Here is a 19573-nt window from a genome sequence, read left to right as displayed (position 1 = left end):
TTGGCCGACAAAGTGATGTTAGGATATTAAAGTTATCCTGCATGAGATTTTGTGCTGAATACATAACGTTGTTACAGGTGTCCAGCTTATAGGCATGTGGCAGCAGTGTGTAGGAGGGAGGTTCCTAGGTGTGAGAAGTATGCAGAAGGGCATGAGACAAAGGAATGTGTAGCATTGGGGAAAGTAGTGGTATGTGTTAATTGTAGGGGTGCCCATGGGGCTAGGGATCAGAAATGTCCTGTGCGAGAGAGGCAGATTCCAGGGTTAGAGTAGTGCAGAAATTGTCGTATGCTGAGGTAGTGAAGAAAGTAGAGGAAGATGGGTCAAGGGGGAGGAACCCTGAGAGGAGTGGTGTGAGTAGTAGATCTGTACCAGTACAGAGGGATCGGCCAACAAGTGATATATGCTTCAGTAAGATTGGATTTGTAGCATTTATAGAAATGGTTATCCACTGTACTGTAGGGATGGAATGTAAATCACAGAAAATTGAGGTTGTGATGGCAGCTGCAGAGAGGTATTTGGGTGTGCGAGACTTGACATCAGAAGAGTTACAGGGTTTGTTAAGTGGTGGTGTCCCATCTTTTCAAGTTGTTGGCCTGAGGTAGCAGTGGCGGTTCTAGACCATTTCAACTGGGGGGGCCAAGCTGGGGCCAGTTGTACTGTTAGAGGGGCCAGTTACATTAGACGTTATTGTTGTCATATCGTTTTCTTCACTGCATTGCAGGCCTTAGCAGGCAAAATACCATGTTCATAATCATCATCGTTGTCACTGTCTAATAACGGATGTAAAAAAAGAACGATGGGAAAAATGAGTTAGTGTGAGGTAGGACTAAATAGATTAAAATAGTGGAGTAGGGTGGTGTTACATTTTGTCATTTAAAAAAATTGTGAGTGCAGTGTTAGATGGTAGGGTATTTGTTTATTTATTTTTTCAAGTAAAGTATAAGAGAGTTGTACTCCAGTCTAGTAGCTGGCGGTAATGCAACATTTTATTGGACGCCAACTGCCGTTAAACCTCATCAAAGAAGAAGAAGCCGACCATAGATGTAAACATGGCAGACGACAATCCCGTAGCGGTAAGCCATTTAATTAGAACAATTTAACAAATTGCCATTGCACATTTGCGTTTAATTGTGTTATATGCAGCATTTATTTAGCGAATAGAGCAGTATATCCATTATTACAGCCTTAACTGATAGAGTTGAACTTGCCTTGCAAGATTTATAAAGGTGCGTGTTGTATCGAGAAGATGCGTCCTACCTCGAGATACGTCCCCTGCTCCCCATGTAGCCTTCTGATAAATATTGTAGGCTTAAATAACAAATGTACACTTATGTAATATCTGCTTGTGCAGCTCTTCTTTGTAGACTTAGTTCTCAATCACTCTAGCTAAATAAAGATTGCATAAATAAAATATGCAATGCATACTGATTTTATTTTAATCATCAGATTTGTTGAGGCTTGTACAGTGCTTGTAATTGATTGCATCTATTATGCCGTGAAGCTCTATTTTGCTTCTCTGCTGCATCTGAACAACACTGCATGTCAGTCATGTCATGTGTGTCAATATGAATACTACTCTAATTGCACTCAGAGTGAATTAACCCATATTGCACTTGTGTCATTTTGAAAGAGGTATAAAGTAGCCTTGCGTCAGGAATACTGTAGTAAAAATATTGATTTACTCTGAGTCAAACAGTTGGCCTATGACTTTGTTTTGGATGTAATTTGGTTACTTTGACTGAAAGACACAGTTCCATTTCCTCCCCCCAGTACTGAGATGAGTTACAAATGGCTTGGGCCACAATATACTTCATTATTTTGTGTTATCTACAGGTTAAAGTGATAGTTCACTCAAACTATCTTTTTTAATATGTTGTTCATTAGTTCACTGTTCATATGATCCCCCCAAAATGTGCATATCAAGATAGAGAACTTTCAGTATAGAGCAAAACATGTGATGGTGATGTGTTTTGTAACGCATGGTTTGTGCCTGTCTTTCCCAGGATGTTCAACTGCCTCCAGCTTCTGAAATCAGGAAGCCTCGTCCTAAAAAAGGTTTGTTGTTCAAACCCATATTGAAGCCTCCTAGATTGACATTGCTGACCAATATGCTAACTATTTTACACTGAGAGAGAAATGTACATTGGGCTTGAAAGTTGAACTATCCTACCAAACATTCCAATTTCCCGGAGACATATTCTTTGGTGTAAACTGTTCTACAGTAGCCATTATCCCTTTATTTTCTGAAGTATGTAGGCCAACAGCTCTGATGTGAGCTGTAGCTGCCACTATTCAACACAGATTTTATTCAGGCTATCCAATTTGCGTTGCACTGAATACAAACATTACAGGTGACTACTTCTTGGGTATATTTAATCCACACTAAAGGTTTACTAAAGATATATATATATATTGTTTGCATGCATTAGAAACACATGTTTTTGACTAGGTCTCTTTTTTTGTCCACTGGGTGTCATTATTGAGCAGGTTAATTTCCCTTTGAAGAGGATTAGACCAAAATAGATCAGCTTTAGCTAAACCAGATTTGGTAGCTGCCTGGAAGGCAAGGCCGTGTTGGTCAATTCACTTTGCTTCCTTAGTGCCTTTGATGTCCTGTAAATAACTTTTTAAACATATGTTGTTTACAATCAGAGGGGTGGATCAACCTTTTATTTAGAGTTATGGTTGCTTAAAGGTCCAATGCAGCCGTTTTTATCTTAATATAAAATCATTTCTAGGTAACAATTATGTATCTTACTGTGGTTTTAAATTAAAATTGTTAAAAATGAACTAAAATAGTTTCTTAGCAAAGAGCAATTTCTCAAGCAAGATTTTTGCTGAATGTTTGGGAGGGGTCAAAGTCGGGGGAAAAACTGAAAACTAGCTGTTATTGGCAACTAATTTACCTACCGCCTGGCGATATCACCAGGCAGGACAAAACTTCATCCCGCGAAAACAGGCTGAAATTTCAGGCAGTCTTTTCAAACAGCTCTTACACTAAAAGGCCATTATCATTTTCACGATTTCAGTTTTATTCCATCTTCAAGTGTGAAAATATATATAAAACACAAGAAAATCGTATTTTTGACTGCACTGGCCCATTAAGACAGTTGTTCATAGCTCCTGAGATATTTCTAAGTTATATTCTTCAAGAATCAATTGGTATATCATTCATTTAAATAGTAATTATTGAACGGCAGTAACTATTGCATATTGCACCTCTAAGCTATTTATAAGTCATATTCTTCCAAATCAAGCAGCATATTTAATTAATTGAAATTACTGGAAATATTACATACTTTAGATAGGTCTGGGTTTTATCTGCCTTTATTTCTATTCAGCGTCTGAGCTCCCTATTTTGGAGAGAAGAAACTGGCTCATCCATCTTCACTACATCCGTAAGGACTATGAGACCTGTAAGGTAGGAGGACATCTGTTTATTAGGTCTCTGTCTCTGAGAGAAAGTGTCATATTAACAGTGTTTAGGAGTAGGGAACTACATGTATTTAACTAGTAATTTAACTACATTTTGTAGTAGCTTGGTGGTAGTTGAACTAAATTCAGATATGGGTAGTGTTTTTAGTAGTTCAATACTTTTACTGTAGCGAACTACTCACTAGTTATTTTGCAAAAATAAAATATGGATGAAGTAGGCAAGAATTTCCTTTTGTTTTTGACATCAGACTTTCCTAATTCTCACATGAAACAGTTTTTGTGTTTAATAGGCTAAATTAAACATTCTGTTAACATCTGCCTCCAGAGTGATCTGTTCTTGCCATTTGTATTCTATGACATTCAGATTTAGATATAATTTACTACGTAGTTTGGATGTAGTTTTTCGAAGTGTCTTTCAAGTGTCTTTAGTTAATTAAGTAACTGTATTTTTCTTAAAGGCCCAGTGCAGTCAAAAACATGATTTTTCTGTGTTATATATATTTCCACACTGAGGTTAGAATAATACTGTGAAATTGTAACAACAATTATGATAATGCCATTTTAGTGTAAGAGCTTTTTGAAAAGACCAAGTTTTTGCCTTCCTGGTAACATCACCAGGTAGTAAATGACCTAATAGACCAATAAGAAAGAGTTCTAAACTCTCTGCCGTTAATGGATATACAGTAATACTTTAATTACGTAATTTAATAGGATCTCTATGCTCAGACCACTCGCAGACAGTCCTAAGCAAAATTCTTGCTTGAGAATGCTCTTTGCTAAGAAGCTATTTTCGTTTATTTTTGACCATTTTAATTGAAAACTATCACAAGGTACTTAATTGTTACATATAAATTATTTGATATTGAGATACAAATGGCTGCATTGGACCTTTAAGGTTAGCTTTAGTGTAGCTTAACTTCTTCCAGTGAAGTAATTGGTAGCTTGGTAAACTATATTTTCACAGTAGCTTCCCCAACACTGCATATAAAGTGCCATTGTAAAACAATGGACAGGAACATGCATTTGTTGAAAGTGTATAATTTCATGCTGTCCTCTTTTTCATTCAGTCAATCATCAAAGAGCAGCTACAAGAAACCGGGGGGATGTGTGAATATGCTGTGTATGTACAAGGTATGGCGATTGTCTAGCGGAACGGAACCAGTTCAATCGTTACAAGTATATTACAATAGGTCAGGTGTAACTCTGACCAAATGTTAGATTCTCACAGCATGATGGGATGCCTGTCTGTCTCTCTCTGTTCAGCTTTAATCCTTCGCCTGGAAGGGAAAATCCAGCAGTCACTGGACCTGTTCCAGAGCTGTGCAATACTCAACCCTGGCAGCTCAGATAACCTCAAACAAGTGGCCAGATCCCTGTGAGGAGCACACTTTTTGAAAAATCGGGGCCTTTTTATAATTCAAGCTTCAAGGATGTTTTCTAAGATATTTGCTGCCTTTGCGTGTGTTGTGCCCATGCAAGTTATTTCTAAATAAAAAATGTTCAAACTCTTATTGATCCATGGAAAATTGCTTACTTTCCTAAGTCTGAATCCCAGGTATGTACATATGATTTGTCAATTTAGACATTTTGTTCCATTTTTGCTTTTCTAGATTTCTCCTTGGTAAGCATAAGGCTGCCATAGAGGTTTACAATGAGGCTTCACAGCTCAATGAGAAAGACTGGGTAAGTAACTTTGGTTTATAAATATACTACTTTGTGAAGACCAGTTTTAATTTTTTTTCAAGTATGAAAAGTTTTACTCCACATTTTACATATTTATGATCCCCAGATAAGAAATATAGTTTACAGGCTATCACATTTTCAATGCCTCTTTTTCAACCTCTCTACTTGAAGGAGATCAGCCACAATTTAGGTGTGTGCTACATCTATACCAAAGACTTCAACAGTGTAAGTTACATATTTTAGTCCCTCTTGAAAATACACTGAACAGAAATATAAACGCAACATGTAAAGTGTTGGTCCCATGTTTCATGAGCTGAAATAAAAGATCCCAGAAATGTTTCTCAGGCACAAAAATCGTATTTCTCTGAAACGTTTTGCACAAATGTCTGTACAACCCGGTTAGTGAGCATTTCTCCTTTGCCAAGATAATCTATCCACCTGACAGGTGTGGCATATCAAGAAGCTGATAAAACAGCATGATCATTACACAGGTGCACCTTGTGCTTGGGACAATAAAAGGACACTCTAAAATGTGCAGTTTTGTGTCACAACAAAATGCCACAGGTGTCTCAAGTTTTGAGGGAGCGAGCAATTGGAATGCTGACTGCAGGAATGTCCACCAGAGCTGTTGCCAGAGAATTTAATGTTAATTTCTCTACCATAAGCCGCCTCCAACATCATTTTAGAGAATATGGCAATACGTCCAACCGGCTTCACAACTGCAGACCACGTGTATGGCGTTGTGTGGGTGAGCGGTTTGCTGATATCAACATTGTGAACAGAGTGCCCCATGGTGGTGGTGGGGTTATAGTATGGGCAGGCATTAGCTATGGACAACGAACCCAATTGCATTTTATCCATGGCAATTTGAATGTACAGAGATACCGTGACGAGATCCTGATGAGGCGCGTTATCGTGCCATTCATCTGCCGCTTCAGCATGATCATGCATGGCCCCATGTCACAAGGATCTGTACACAATTCCTGGAAGCTGAAAATGTCCCAGTTCTTCCATGGCCTGCAAACTCACTAGCCGTGTCACCGATTGAGGGTGTTTGGGATGATCTGAATCGACGTGTACGACAGCGTGTTCCAGTTCCCGCCAATATCCAGAAACTTTGCACAGACATTGAAGAGGAGTGGGACAAAATTCCACAGGCCACAATCAACAGCCCGATCAACTCTATGAGAAGATGTGTCGCGGTGCATGAGGCAAATGGTGTCACATCAGATACTGACTGGTTTTCTGATGATCTACTCCTCTACCTTTTTTTATGGTATCTGTGACCAACAGATGCATATTTGAATTCCCAGTCATGTGAAATCCGTAGATTAGGGCCTTATGAGATGTATTTCAATGGATTGAATTCCTTATATGAACTGTAACTCGGTAAAATCTTTGAAATTGTTGCATGTTGCGTTTACATTTTTGTTCAGTGTAGTATTGTTAAAATGTTTCAAACGCAAACATTGTAAATGAATGAAAGTAAAAGCTGTGTGCTTGTGTGTACTGCCAGGCAGAAGAGCAGTTGAACATCGCCCTGGAGTTGAGCAAGCACGACCTGACCTACATGATGCTGGGAAAGATTCACCTGCTGGAAGGGGACACTGACAAAGCCATCGACGTGTACAGGAGTGCTGTTGAGTGAGTATTATATGGGACTTAGCAGATGCAAAGCGACTTGTGTGTACATTTTCCTATGGATGGTGGCCCCAGCGGGATTTGAACCCACAAACCTTGGAGTTGAAAGCACCATGCGCTACCAACTGAGTCACACAGGACCACTAAAGTCTGTGAGAGTGAGTGTGTTGGCATTTCCATGACTGTGATTGAGAATGGTTATTGCTCATCTGTTCCCTTTTTATTATCTACCGTAAAACTTCAATTAAACGTAGTCTGAAATAGCTGCCTGTCCCTTTTAATAGCCGGGCACGGCACACATTTCAGCAAATAAATACCCGTTTCAAATAAATGCCGGTTCTAAATGAATTGTGTACAAGATTACCATGAATTGTTGACAGTTTTTAACGTTTGATTTGTTACATGAAATAAATCAGTAATGATAAAAAATTAGGGCAATCATCCATTTTTATCACCAGTAAGAAACTGCTAGCCATTGACTGTTAGCAGATGAGAACTGCTAGCTAACTGGCAAACACAAAAACAACAAAAGTGGCTGAAAAAGTACCCAATTGTCAGACTTAAGTAAAAATACCTTAATAGAAAATCAATCAAGTGAAGGTCACCTAGTAAAATACTACTTGAGCAAAAGTCTAAAAGTATTTGGTTTGAAATATACAGTACTTAAGTATCAAAAGTAAATGGAATTGCTAAAATATACTCAAGTATTAAAAGTAAAATAATTTCAAATTCCTTCAAACCAGACGGCATCATTTTATTGTTTATTTTACTTTACAGAGAGCCAGGGGCACGCTCCGACACTCAGACATCATTTACAAATGAAGCATGTGTTTAGTGAGTCTGAGGCAGTAGGGATGATTGGGGATGTTCTCTTGATAAGTGTGAATTTGAAATTAAAATTAATTATGTGAGAAATGGTGGTGCAAACTTGGAGTCACACGGTGATATGGTTTGTGGTCCTCCCACTATGACCCAGGAAACCACCCAGCGTTTAAAAAATGGTAATAATTTAAAAACATATACAGTCCATTCGGAAAGTATTCAGACCCCTTGACTTTTTCCACATATTGTTACGTTACAGCCTTATTCTAAAATGTATTAAATAGTTTTTTTCCGTCATCAATCTACTCACAATACCCCATAATGACAAAGCAATAACGTTTTTTGTTTTTATTAAAAAATAAATGGAAATATCACATTTTATGTAAGTATTCAGACCCTTTACTCTGTACTTTGTTGATGCACCTTTGCCAGCGATTACAGCCTCAAGTCTTCTTGGGTATGACGCTACAAGCTTGGCACACCTGTGTTTGGGGAGTTTCTTCTATTCTTCTCTGCAGATCCTCTCAAGCTCTGTCGGGTTGGATGGGGAGCGTCGCTGCACAGCTATTTTCAGGTCTCTCCAGAGATGTTTGATCAGGTTCAAGTCCGGGCTTTGGCTGGGCCACTCAAGGACATTCAGAGACTTGTCCCGAAACCACTCCTGCATTGTCTGGCTGTGTGCTGAGGATTGTTGCCCTGTTGGAAGGTGAACCTTCGCCCCAGTCTGAGGTCCTAAGTGCTCTGGAGCAGGTTTTCATCAAGGATCTCTCTGCACATTGCTCCGTTCATCTTTCCCTCGATCCTGACTGGTCTCCCAGTCCCTGCCACTGAAGAACATCTCCACAGCATGATGCCGCTACCACCATGCTTCACAGTAGGGATGGTGCCAGGTTTCCTCCAGACGTGTCGCTTAGCATTCAGGCCAAAGAGTTCAATCTTGGTTTCACCAGACCAGAGAATCTTGTTTCTCATGGCCTGAGAGCACTTTAGGTGCCTTTTGGCAAACTCCAAGCGGGCTGTCGAGCCTTTTACTGTGGAATGGCTTCCGTCTGGCCACTCTACCATAAAGCCCTGATTGGTGGAGTGCTGCAGAAATAGTTGTCCTTCTGGAAGGTTATCCCATCTCCTCAGAGGAACTCTTTAGGAAGAGTCTTGGTTGTTCCAAACTTTTTCCATTTAAAAGAATGATGGAGGACACTGTTCTCGGACCTTCAGTGCTGCAGAAATGTTTTGGTACCCTTCCCCAGATCTGTGCCTCGACACAATCCTGTGTCAGAGCTCTACGGACAATTCCTTCAACCTCATGGCTTATATAGACGAGTGTGTGCCTTTCCAAATCATATCCAATTAATTGAATTTACCACAAGTTGACTCCAATCAAGTTGTAGAAACATCTCAAGGATGACCAATGAAAACAGGTTGCACCTGAGCTCAATTTCGAGTATCATAGCAAAGAGAGACTTGGAGTAGTTGTTTCCCTTCCTCTGCATGAGTAATGCTGCTTCAAGGGTGGCTGTTGTCGATGTGTTCCTGGTTTGAGCCCAGGTAGGAGCGAGGAGAGGGACGGAAGCTATACTGTTACACTGGCAATACTAAAGTGCTTATAAGAACATCCAATAGTCAAAGGTATATGAAATACAAATCGTATAGAGAGAAATAGTCCTATAATTCCTATAATAACTACAACCTAAAACTTCTTACCGGGGAATATTGAAGACTCATGTTAAAAGGAACCACTAGCTTTCATATGTTCCCATGTTCTGAGCAAGGCACTTAAACATTAGTTTTCTTACATGGCACATATTGCACTTTTACTTTCTTCTCCAACACTTTGTTTTGCATTATTTAAACCAAATTGAACATGTTTCATTATTTATTATTTATGTATTATATTAAGTTAAAATAAGTGTTCATTCAGTATTGTTGTAATTGTCATTATTACAAAAAATAATCGGCCGATTAATCGGCATCGGCTTTTTTGGTCCTCCAATAATCGGTACCGGCGTTGAAAAATCATAATCGGTCGACCTCTAGTCTGAATACTTTCCAAATGCACAGAATATGGCACAGCTGTCAATTTGTTGGTCCTTAAATGAAACTGGTATACTTTTTTACTTATCACAGTTTTCTTTAACCAATTTTGGTATTCAATGCAGGGCCAACAGACAAGTTCCTTGCTTTTTTCCCCCTTCCACTTGCCTCTTCCATTTGCCCTTAGTTGGCTATAATTTTGGGTAGAGCAGACATTTCCATTTATTTTTGTGTGACATAACGCCACCATTATTATATAATTTACAAAGATTATACCATCCCCCATCCCTCCCAATAAAAATATATAACCTTTTATTAACAATTAGTATATTTGAGTTTAACCATAATATTTTATTTATTATTTGTTATGTATTTTCTGGTGGATTAAACTGAAATTGCAACCAACTTTCTATGGCTTGTTTTAAAAATCGCGTTATTTTGGAGATTATTTATTTTTCAAATAACCACAAGTGAGAGGTTGTATTCTAAATAAAGGGAAAAAGGCCATTCTTGAACATGGGGTGAGACATTCATACTCATCTGCTAGAGAACCAGTTCGGAACTTTTGTATGACTGAAGCCTTTAGTGAGAGGTCTAATGCTTTAATATTTAATCATTTCTGCCCTCCGAATTCATATTCATTATATAAATAGTCTGTTTAATTTTGTCTGGCTTGCCGTTCCAAATAAAATTTAATATTTCTTTGCTCATATAATAAAAAAAAAAAACAAGTTGCTAGGTGTAGGCAAGGCCATAAGCAAATAGGTAAATTGGGATATGACTAGAGTTAATCAGGGTGCTTTTTCCACAAATAGACAGGAGGTATTTTCCTTTCCATGGAAGCAAGATCTTATCTATTTTTGCTGACTTTCTATTAAAATGTATTGTGGTGAGAATTTCTTTCTTTCAGGATATGAATTCCGAGTATTTCCACAGTTTATTAGGCTACAGATGAAATAAGTTATGATGAACTTCACAGGGCGGTGAAAGTGCACGGTGATCTTGATGCTCCTTTCCAATAAATATCGAGGGTCTTAATCTGGTGACATGATGATCGATGCTTGACTGCATAATAATCTCATCATGTAGACTAGCTTACCCACACTGTATCTGCGAGCTGTTGGCTAGAGCGCACGTGCCAAGACCAGAGTAGGCACATTTGCTATTTTTTTAATTGTTTTTAATTTTACCTTTATTTAACTAGGCAAGTCAGTTAAGAACAAATTCTTATTTTCAATGGCGGCCTAGGAATAGTAGGTTAACTGCCTTGTTCAGGGGTAGAACGACAGATTTTTACCTTGTCAGCTCGGGGATTCGATCTTGCAACCTTTCGGTTACAAGTCCCATGCTCTAACCACTAGTTTTTGTGACACAATTTTAGATTTTTATTCGGTACAAAAACTACATTTTGTGAGCACTAACCACTAGTTTTTGTGACACAATTTTAGATTTTTATTCGGTACAAAAACTACATTTTGTGAGCACTACATAATCACTCTCTTTTATCCACAGCAAGTCTGTTTGATGGAAACACACGACCAGTGGGAAAATGCGCATATTTTCTTTATATGGATTTTAGAATATTTGCATGAAAATCTGTTGCCAATTGGATGGAAACCTTGTTACTGTGTGTAAATGATAACACATTAGTGCAGGAAATTAAGAAATATATTTAAATGCTGGAAGTGAATTCTGGAATTAAACAATTAACTATGCAAATGAGCAAAAGCTGTGTGCATTAAGGAAATGGATGCTTGCTCAAATATACTGAACAAAAATAGAAACGCAACATGTAAAGTGTTGGTCCCATGTTTCATCAGCTGAAATAAAAAGTCAAAAACGTTCCATACGCACAAAAAATGTATTTCTCTCAAATGTTGTGCACAAATTTGTTTACATCCCTGTTAGTGAGTGTTTCTCTTTTGCCAAAATAATCCATACACCTGGCAGGTGTGGCATATCAAGAGAATTTGGCAGTACGTCCAACCGTCCTCTAAGCCCAGGACCTCCACATCCGGCTTCTTCTTTTCTGTAATAAAGCCCTTTCGTGGGGAAAAAAAATATTTTGATTGGCCTGGCTCCCCAGTCCCACCCTTGGCTGCGCCCCTGCCCAGTCAAGTGAATTCCACAGACTAGGGCCTAATGAAATTATTTCAATTGACTGTAACTCTGTAAAATCTTTGAAATTGTTGCATGTTGCGTTTTATATTTTTGTTCAGTGTATAAGCCTGTCTCTAATAATCGCCTGTTGTGTTCAGTGATTTAAGCAAGTAAATGACCGGGCTATTAATTGAAGTTTTACGGTATATGTTTTTCTGTGTGTTGTTTTAATGTTACTTATAGATTAACAAGGAAATGTTTGTTAGCGTTATTTCCATGAGCTTGCTTAGTTCACTAGTTAGTATATTAGGCCATGTACGAACATACATTATGTCATTGGGAAAGAGGTCTTCTGACCTGGTTAAATGGGCCATCCTGTTTTAAAATTTTTTTTGTAATTATTATTTAAAAAATATACGTATATTTTTTTACCCCAATTTCATGGTATCCAATTGGTAGTTACAGTCTTGTCCCATCGCTGCAAATCCCGTACAGACTCGGGAGAGTCGCAGGTCAAGAGTCCTGCGTACTCTGAAACACAACCCAGCCAAACCTCTCTGCCCGCTTAACCCGGAAGCCAGCCGCACCAATGTGTCAGAGGAAACACCATACACCTGGCGACCGTGTCAGCGTGCATTGCGCCTGGCCCGCCAAAGGAGTCGTAGGTGCACGATGGGACAAGAACATCCCTGCCGACCAAACCCTCTCCTAATCCGGGCAACACTGGGCCAATTGTGCGCCGTCCCATGGGTCTCCCGGTCGCGGCCGGCTGTGACAGAGCCCGGACTCAAACCAAGATCTCTAGCGATACAGCTTAGCACTGCGATGCAGTGCCTTAGACCACTGCGCCACTTTGGAGTTCCTACATCCTGGTTAAATAAAGTTGAGTAAATAAAAAAATCCTCTTATTTCAGGTTTTCTCCTGAAAACACGGATCTTCTCACCACTCTTGGCCTGCTATACATGCAGGTAAGTCGAGGCCTTTCAGTCCCTCCTAAGATCACACTCCAACCATGATGGGACAAGTCATGTTTGTGAGTTTGAAACTAAATCAGTCTATTTCCTCTCCAGCAAGGCAAATATCAGAAAGCCTTTGAACACCTTGGGAATGCTCTGACGTATGACCCCAACAACTTTAAGGTAGGGGAGGCCCTCGCTAATACTCCTTATCCTATTGGATGCTGTATTTGCAACTGACTTAAATATCACTGCAGCAATGTATGTGTGTGTGTATTTTACCCTCTTCAGGCCATCCTGGCAGCTGGCAGCATGATGCAGACGCACGGGGACTATGATGTTGCCATGAATAAGTACCGCGTGGCAGCTTATGCTGTACCTGAGAGCTCACCCCTTTGGAATAACATTGGCATGTGCTGCTTCGGAAACAAGAAATATGTGGCGGTAGGGAAATTCTAGGGGTGACAACCTCCAATTTGCCTGTTTCGCGCCATCTCTCCGACTCATTTCGAACTAGACTTCCCTCCGACCAATTGGCCAACCGATGCCACATTTTCAGTCTGATCCCAATATTTGATGTGCTGGAAAGCAGCCATAATTCCGAATTTGACCCAGAGGGTTGTGTGTGTGTGTGTGTGTGTGTTTTGAGGTACTGTTACATGTAACCAATATTTGTCTCTCTCAGTCCCATAACTTAAAAAAAAAGAATGCGAAAATACCTAACAACTACAAATATGTACCACATAGAAATACATTTGTGAAACTACGACCACTACAAATCTAAACTACAAATCCAAACCATTCACTTTGTGTTATTGCCATTGACATAGCCTGTCTACCCAGTAGCTGGTTTTCTCTAGCCTTTTATCTTCTATTCCTCCACATCCTCAGGCCATCAGCTGTCTGAAGAGGGCCAATTACCTGTCTCCGTTTGACTGGAAAATCCTGTACAACCTGGGCCTGGTGCATCTCACCATGCAGCAGTACGCCTCAGCCTTCCACTTCCTCAGTGCTGCCGTCAACCTGCAGCCAAAGATGTCAGAGCTCTATATGCTGCTGGCAGGTACAGGGGAACTAATTGCAAAAGTACCGTGGCACCAAGGGGCAAAGTAGCTTGTAAAATGTTGTAATCTACTTTGACTCTTAGTGCCACCATACAGGGATGATTTTTTTGTATGCTCCCCTGGGCATTTTCAGTGATACTGTAGTTTCACAAATCTACCTCGTGTTTTTCCTTATGGCTGCCATCTCCGCTTCAATGTCTTTCAACACATACTTTTTTTTTTGCCTGTTTCGCTCATTTCTTGGCTTATATATATATATATATATATATATACTGCTCAAAAAATAAACACATCCTAGATCTGAATGAAAGAAATAATCTTATTAAATACTTTTTTCTTTACATAGTTGAATGTGCTGACAACAAAATCACACAAAAATAATCAATGGAAATCCAATTTATCAACCCATGGAGGTCTGGATTTGGAGTCACACTCAAAATTAAAGTGGAAAACCACACTACAGGCTGATCCAACTTTGATGTAATGTCCTTAAAACAAGTCAAAATGAGGCTCAGTAGTGTGTGTGGCCTCCACGTGCCTGTATGACCTCCCTACAACGCCTGGACATGCTCCTGATGAGGTGGCAGATGGTCTCCTGAGGGATCTCCTCCCAGACCTGGACTAAAACATCCGCCAACTCCTGGACAGTCTGTGGTGCAGCGTGGCGTTGGTGGATGGAGCGAGACATGAGGTCCCAGATGTGCTCTATTGGATTCAGGTCTGGGGAACGGGCGGCCAGTCCATAGCATCAATGCCTTCCTCTTGCAGGAACTGCTGACACACTCCAGCCACATGAGGTCTAGCATTGTCTTGCATTAGGAGGAACCCAGGGCCAACTGCACCAGCATATGGTCTCACAAGGGGTCTGAGGATCTCATCTCGGTACCTAATGGCAGTCAGGCTACCTCTGGCGAGCACATGGAGGGCTGTGCGGCCCCCCAAAGAAATGCCACCCCACACCATGACTGACCCCACCGCCAAACCGGTCATGCTGGAGGATGTTGCATGCAGCAGAACGTTCTCCACGGCGTCTCCAGACTCTGTCACGTCTGTCACGTGCTCAGTGTGAACCTGCTTTCATCTGTGAAGAGCACAGGGCGCCAGTGGCGAATTTGCCAATCTTGGTGTTCTCTGGCAAATGCCAAACGTCCTGCACGGTGTTGGGCTGTAAGCACAACCCCCACCTGTGGAAGTCGGGCCCTCATACCACCCTCATGGAGTCTGTTTCTGACCGTTTGAGCAGACACATGCACATTTGTGGCCTGCTGGAGGTCATTTTGCAGGGTTCTGGCAGTGCTCTTCCTGCTCCTCCTTGCACAAAGGCGGAGGTAGCGGTCCTGCTGCTGGGTTGTTGCCCTCCTACAGCCTCCCCCACGTCTCCTGATGTACTGGCCTGTCCCCTGGTAGCGCCTCCATGCTCTGGACACTACGCTGACAGACACAGCAAACCTTCTTGCCACAGCTCGCATTGATGTGCCATCCTGGATGAGCTGCACTACCTGAGCCACTTGTGTGGGTTGTAGACTCCGTCTCATGCTACCACTAGAGTGAAAGCACCGCCAGCATTCAAAAGTGACCAAAACATCAGCCAGGAAGCATAGAAACTGAGAAGTGGTCTGTGGTCCCCACCTGCAGAACCACTCCTTTATTGGGGTGTCTTGCTAATTGCCTATAATTTCCACCTGTTGTCTATTCCATTTGCACAACAGCATGTGAAATGTATTGTCAATCAGTGTTGCTTCCTAAGTGGACAGTTTGATTTCACAGAAGTGTGATTGACTTGGAGTTACATTGTGTTGTTTAAGTGTTCCCTTTATTTTTTTGAGCAGTGTGTGTATATCTGTATATCTGCCTGTTAATCCCAGATTGTAGTTTTAACCTTGTTGACTTGGCATCAAGCAGACACTGCCCGATGTGTTTCTCTTCTTCTATTTTCCCCCAAGTGCATTTGAATGTCCATTCCAATTTATTGAATTTATTGTGGACACGTACTTTCTTGTGGTTTAAAGCAATGTCTAAATTCTCATGTGTGTTCATGGCTTATTGGTCATGACTGATTGACAATCAGATTTTAACATTTTTCTTTCAGTTGCACTTACTAATATGGATGACGGGGAGAATGCCAAGCGATCATACGAGCAAGCAGTGTTGTTGGATGAGTAAGTATTTTACCTGAATTCATTTTCATTTTTTTTATGAACGGCGGGGTGGGGGGTATCATCCTCAAGCCTACATTTTCAGGCCTTTTAATATTACAAAATCTATTGTATAATAGTTCTTAAACTCATGTATACTGTTCTGTGCCTATCTTTTACAGCTGTAACCCCTTGATCAATCTGAATTTTGCTGTCCTGTTGTACAATCAAGGAGACAAAAAAGGAGCCACAGAGCAGTACCTGGTAATGGAGAGTAAAGTGATGGAAAGCAGCCATAATGAAGAATTTGACCCAGAGGTAGGTGTGTGTGTGTGTGTGTGTGTGTGTGTGTGTGTGTGTGTGTGTGTGTGTGTGTGTGTGTGTGTGTGTGTGTGTGTGTGTGTGTGTGTGTGTGAACGTGCATGCGTACGTGTCTGTGTTTTTGAGGTACCATCACTCAGACTCTTTAAAAGGGTCAATCCGCAATTGCTAAATACATTTTTGGACTTATAAATGAGTGATATACTGTATACTCATTGATTCTAGAAGAATATAACTTATACATGCCTCATAAGCAGGTGTGAAAGTAGATATAGGATGTTTCTCAAAAATGCATACTACCCTGCTCTGAGCACACAAATTGGAGCACGGGAGGGTTGGAGTATGAGTCTAAATCAAAGTACACGAAACAGAGCATGGAGGGCACTTCTCGGATGTGTACTCCGTTTGAACATATTTAAAGCATGCATCGATGCAAGCTTCAATAGAAAGTTTGCACATAAATATGTAGAACCATGCAGAAAAATAGCGCAACATATCTTGAAATCAATGGCGGCCATTATTTTAGCTGAAGCGAGAGAAAATAAACCCAGACATCAGAATAAAATGTTGCCCATTCACATCTCATATGTTGCCTGACTACAATATTTTATCTTGATACGTTAATAAATACATACTGTGTTAATTTTGGCATGTTTACCTGCCTACAATACCCACTGTAGCGAAGATCGCAATCTCATAGTAAGTCAATAGGGCTATCTGGTTAGCTACTACTGTTAGCTATCTAGATACACACAAATAACTGGCAGCTAGCTACCCACGAAGAATTGACATCTACCTTGCATAACATTAGTTTCAGGTCATTTTTGCCTGTTTAACTAGCTGGCTAGCTAGATTATTACGATTCGCATATAGCTAGCTGATAATAATGATGTAAAACGTTCGCTTTGTGTATCTTGTTTCGTCTCTATTGTTACCATTTGTCCTGGCTGGATGAAAGTTCAGTGAATGGGGAGGTGCAGCGTGAGGTAATACAGTAGAGGGAGTGCAAGTGCTGCTCAAATGTAATGTTTTATGCGTTCTCTACACTCTCTTCCTCACAAGAATGTCCTCTGAGAATGCACTCGGAGCATGAGAGTGTGGAGCGCGGTAGTATGCTTATTGAGAAAGACCCATAGTGTCTTCCCGGGAAACCTAAGAGTAAAGACCATGTCATTTAACTGTAAAAATGTTTGACCTTTTAATGTGGCATGATGTTTTCATCTGATTGTCAAACAAGTCACTTCATAAAGTAGGCTACCTGCCCATGTTTGTCCACTTTAAAATAATTCCAGCATCTACAACAGTGCAATGTGCACACGCCATTTGATGAATGGAAAGAGACGTCTATTAAAACACCAAAAATAGTAATGACATTAGGCACACCTGAATTGATGGATGCGTCCACTGCTGTCCGTGTGCATCTCGGTATCGGCCAGTTATTTTTGTGTTCACGTCGAACCACACCGCATTTTGGAGTATATAGGCCTACCATATTTGTAATGTGGCTGACAGTTAGTCATAATAAATGACGGTGTAATAGCATAGTTTTCTTGTAATCTTAAAAAAAAAAAAATATTGTGATTGGCTCATGTTTTACCGTTACGACGTATCCCTACCGGACCTTCCAGTCTTACTATCACCCATGCTCATGAGCTTAGTCAAATGTCTTACACCATTAAAACCCAAAATATAAGCTTGTTTTACCACAAACATTGTAAACGTAAACAAACACTGTGTAGCTTTAAAAATATGATAATTGCTGTATCTTGGAATGTCAGTCCTTGCATAAATAGCTCTATGAATTTTACCAAAACCGAGGCGGGGTGCCATTTTGTTATTGTTTCAACTGTGTATTGACCCTTTAAGAGTTTACTAGGCTAACACATCATATACCTAATCCTCTCCAGTCTAAGTCTCAAGTATAATGTGTAACCAGTGCATTCTGCACTGCAGTAATGATGTTATGTAACATGTTGCTCATAATGCAATGTCATTAACACCAAGAAGTGGAAAATGGGTACTCAAAAAGCCAGAAAAAAACATATCAGTGCAGTTGACTCCTGATAAATCCACAATCACATCATTAAAAAGTCAGTTAGTGTGTTGACCGTCTTCTCCATGTTCTGATACTGAAGCAGGGCTCCTTTCTGGAACACTTCAAGCTGGCTCCCAGTCTAACACACATCTCTAATGTTGAGCGGTCTGTACCCTTTTTGTCCCAGCTCATTGAGATGGCCCAAAAGTTGGCATCTGCTCTCCAGGTGGGAGAGACCTCGGTGTGGACCAAGCCAGGTAAGGACTCCAAAGTCAGTCAGCACTCCAAGACCACGTCCCTGCAGCCCCTGGGCACCAACCAGGCCCTTGGGCAGGCCATGTCTTCAGCTGCCAGCAAAAGCATCCAGCTAGCTGCAGGTGTGTGTGTTGTAGTGAAAGCAGAGGTCAAATTTAGAGATGGACGCCATGTTGCTGCCTGAGTGTTTTCGTTCACCCGTTCATTTATAATGAGTCTTTGGATTCTAGTTGTAATTCCACGTCATCTTTCTCTAAATAGAGAGTTCTGCAGTAGGCTGGTCTGGATCAACCATATCCAGACACCAAACCTTACTTGATTTTTTTGCACCTTTGATCAAACACAGATTGCATATGATCCTACCTTTTTTTTAACGGTTGTCCACCACTGCACAAAGTGACATGAAGTAGAACGTTTTTAGTTTCCATGTAATACGATTCCACGGGAATGCGTGTCAGATGTTGTAAGAGTAAAATATCCTTTATCTCATCCCTTAGGCTCTAAGGCTCCACCCAAGTCCACCTCCACGCCGCTAGATGAAGAGCATGATGTGGAGAATGCCCCTTCCCCTCCCCTAGGGGATCCTGAGTCAGAGGATCACAAAGCCAAAGAAAAGAAGAAGAGCAAGCCTAAACCTGTGGCTGAGTAGGGTTCCATGATCCACTGCTATGTGAAGCGAAGCAGTGGATAGTTGAATAGCAACATTACAGTTGAATAGTATGTACTGTATTGGGGTTGGATTGTTAATTGCAGGTTTAAGATGTTTTGAATAAAAGTAGGGGGAGACGTTACAGTGCATTCAGAAAGTATTCAGACCCCTTGACTTTTTCCACATTTTGTTAGGTTACAGCCTTATTCTAAAATGTATTAATTTGTTTTTTCCCTCATCAATCTACACACAATACCCCATAATGACAAAGCAAAAACAGGTTTTTGAAATTTTTGCAAATCTATTACAAATAAAAAATGTATCACATTTACATAGGTATTCAGACCCTTTACTCAGTACTTTGCTGAAGCACCTTTGGCAGCAATTACAACCTTGAGTCTTCTTGGGTATGACACTGCAAGCTTGGCACACCTTTATCTGG

The 19573-nt window shown here is 40.5% G+C and overlaps 1 protein-coding gene across 3 annotated transcripts; it reads left to right on the top strand.

Moving 5' to 3' along the window:
- Window positions 1-993: 993 nt before the first annotated feature.
- On the top strand, window positions 994-19240 carry bbs4 (Bardet-Biedl syndrome 4). 3 transcript variants are annotated; one of them, XM_029758407.1, is made up of 16 exons: window positions 994-1076; window positions 2007-2058; window positions 3345-3424; window positions 4506-4569; window positions 4702-4813; window positions 5049-5121; window positions 5293-5346; window positions 6638-6765; window positions 12630-12684; window positions 12787-12855; window positions 12964-13116; window positions 13564-13735; window positions 15826-15895; window positions 16054-16189; window positions 18415-18484; window positions 18980-19240. In XM_029758407.1, the coding sequence occupies exons 1-16, from the start codon at window positions 1053-1055 to the stop codon at window positions 19129-19131; spliced, it is 1464 nt and encodes a 487-aa protein (XP_029614267.1). In that variant the 5' UTR covers window positions 994-1052; the 3' UTR covers window positions 19132-19240. The 3 variants fall into 3 exon arrangements, with proteins under 3 accessions (XP_029614267.1, XP_029614264.1, XP_029614266.1); XM_029758404.1 differs by having other exon boundaries at window positions 18415-18604; XM_029758406.1 differs by lacking the exon at window positions 3345-3424 and having other exon boundaries at window positions 18415-18604.
- Window positions 19241-19573: the final 333 nt, after the last annotated feature.

The sequence above is a fragment of the Salmo trutta genome, chromosome 7 (assembly GCF_901001165.1).
Source record: "Salmo trutta chromosome 7, fSalTru1.1, whole genome shotgun sequence".
NCBI classification, from domain to species: domain Eukaryota; kingdom Metazoa; phylum Chordata; class Actinopteri; order Salmoniformes; family Salmonidae; genus Salmo; species Salmo trutta.
Note: the sequence above shows the minus strand (reverse complement) of the source record. Positions and strands in the feature narration are given on the sequence as shown.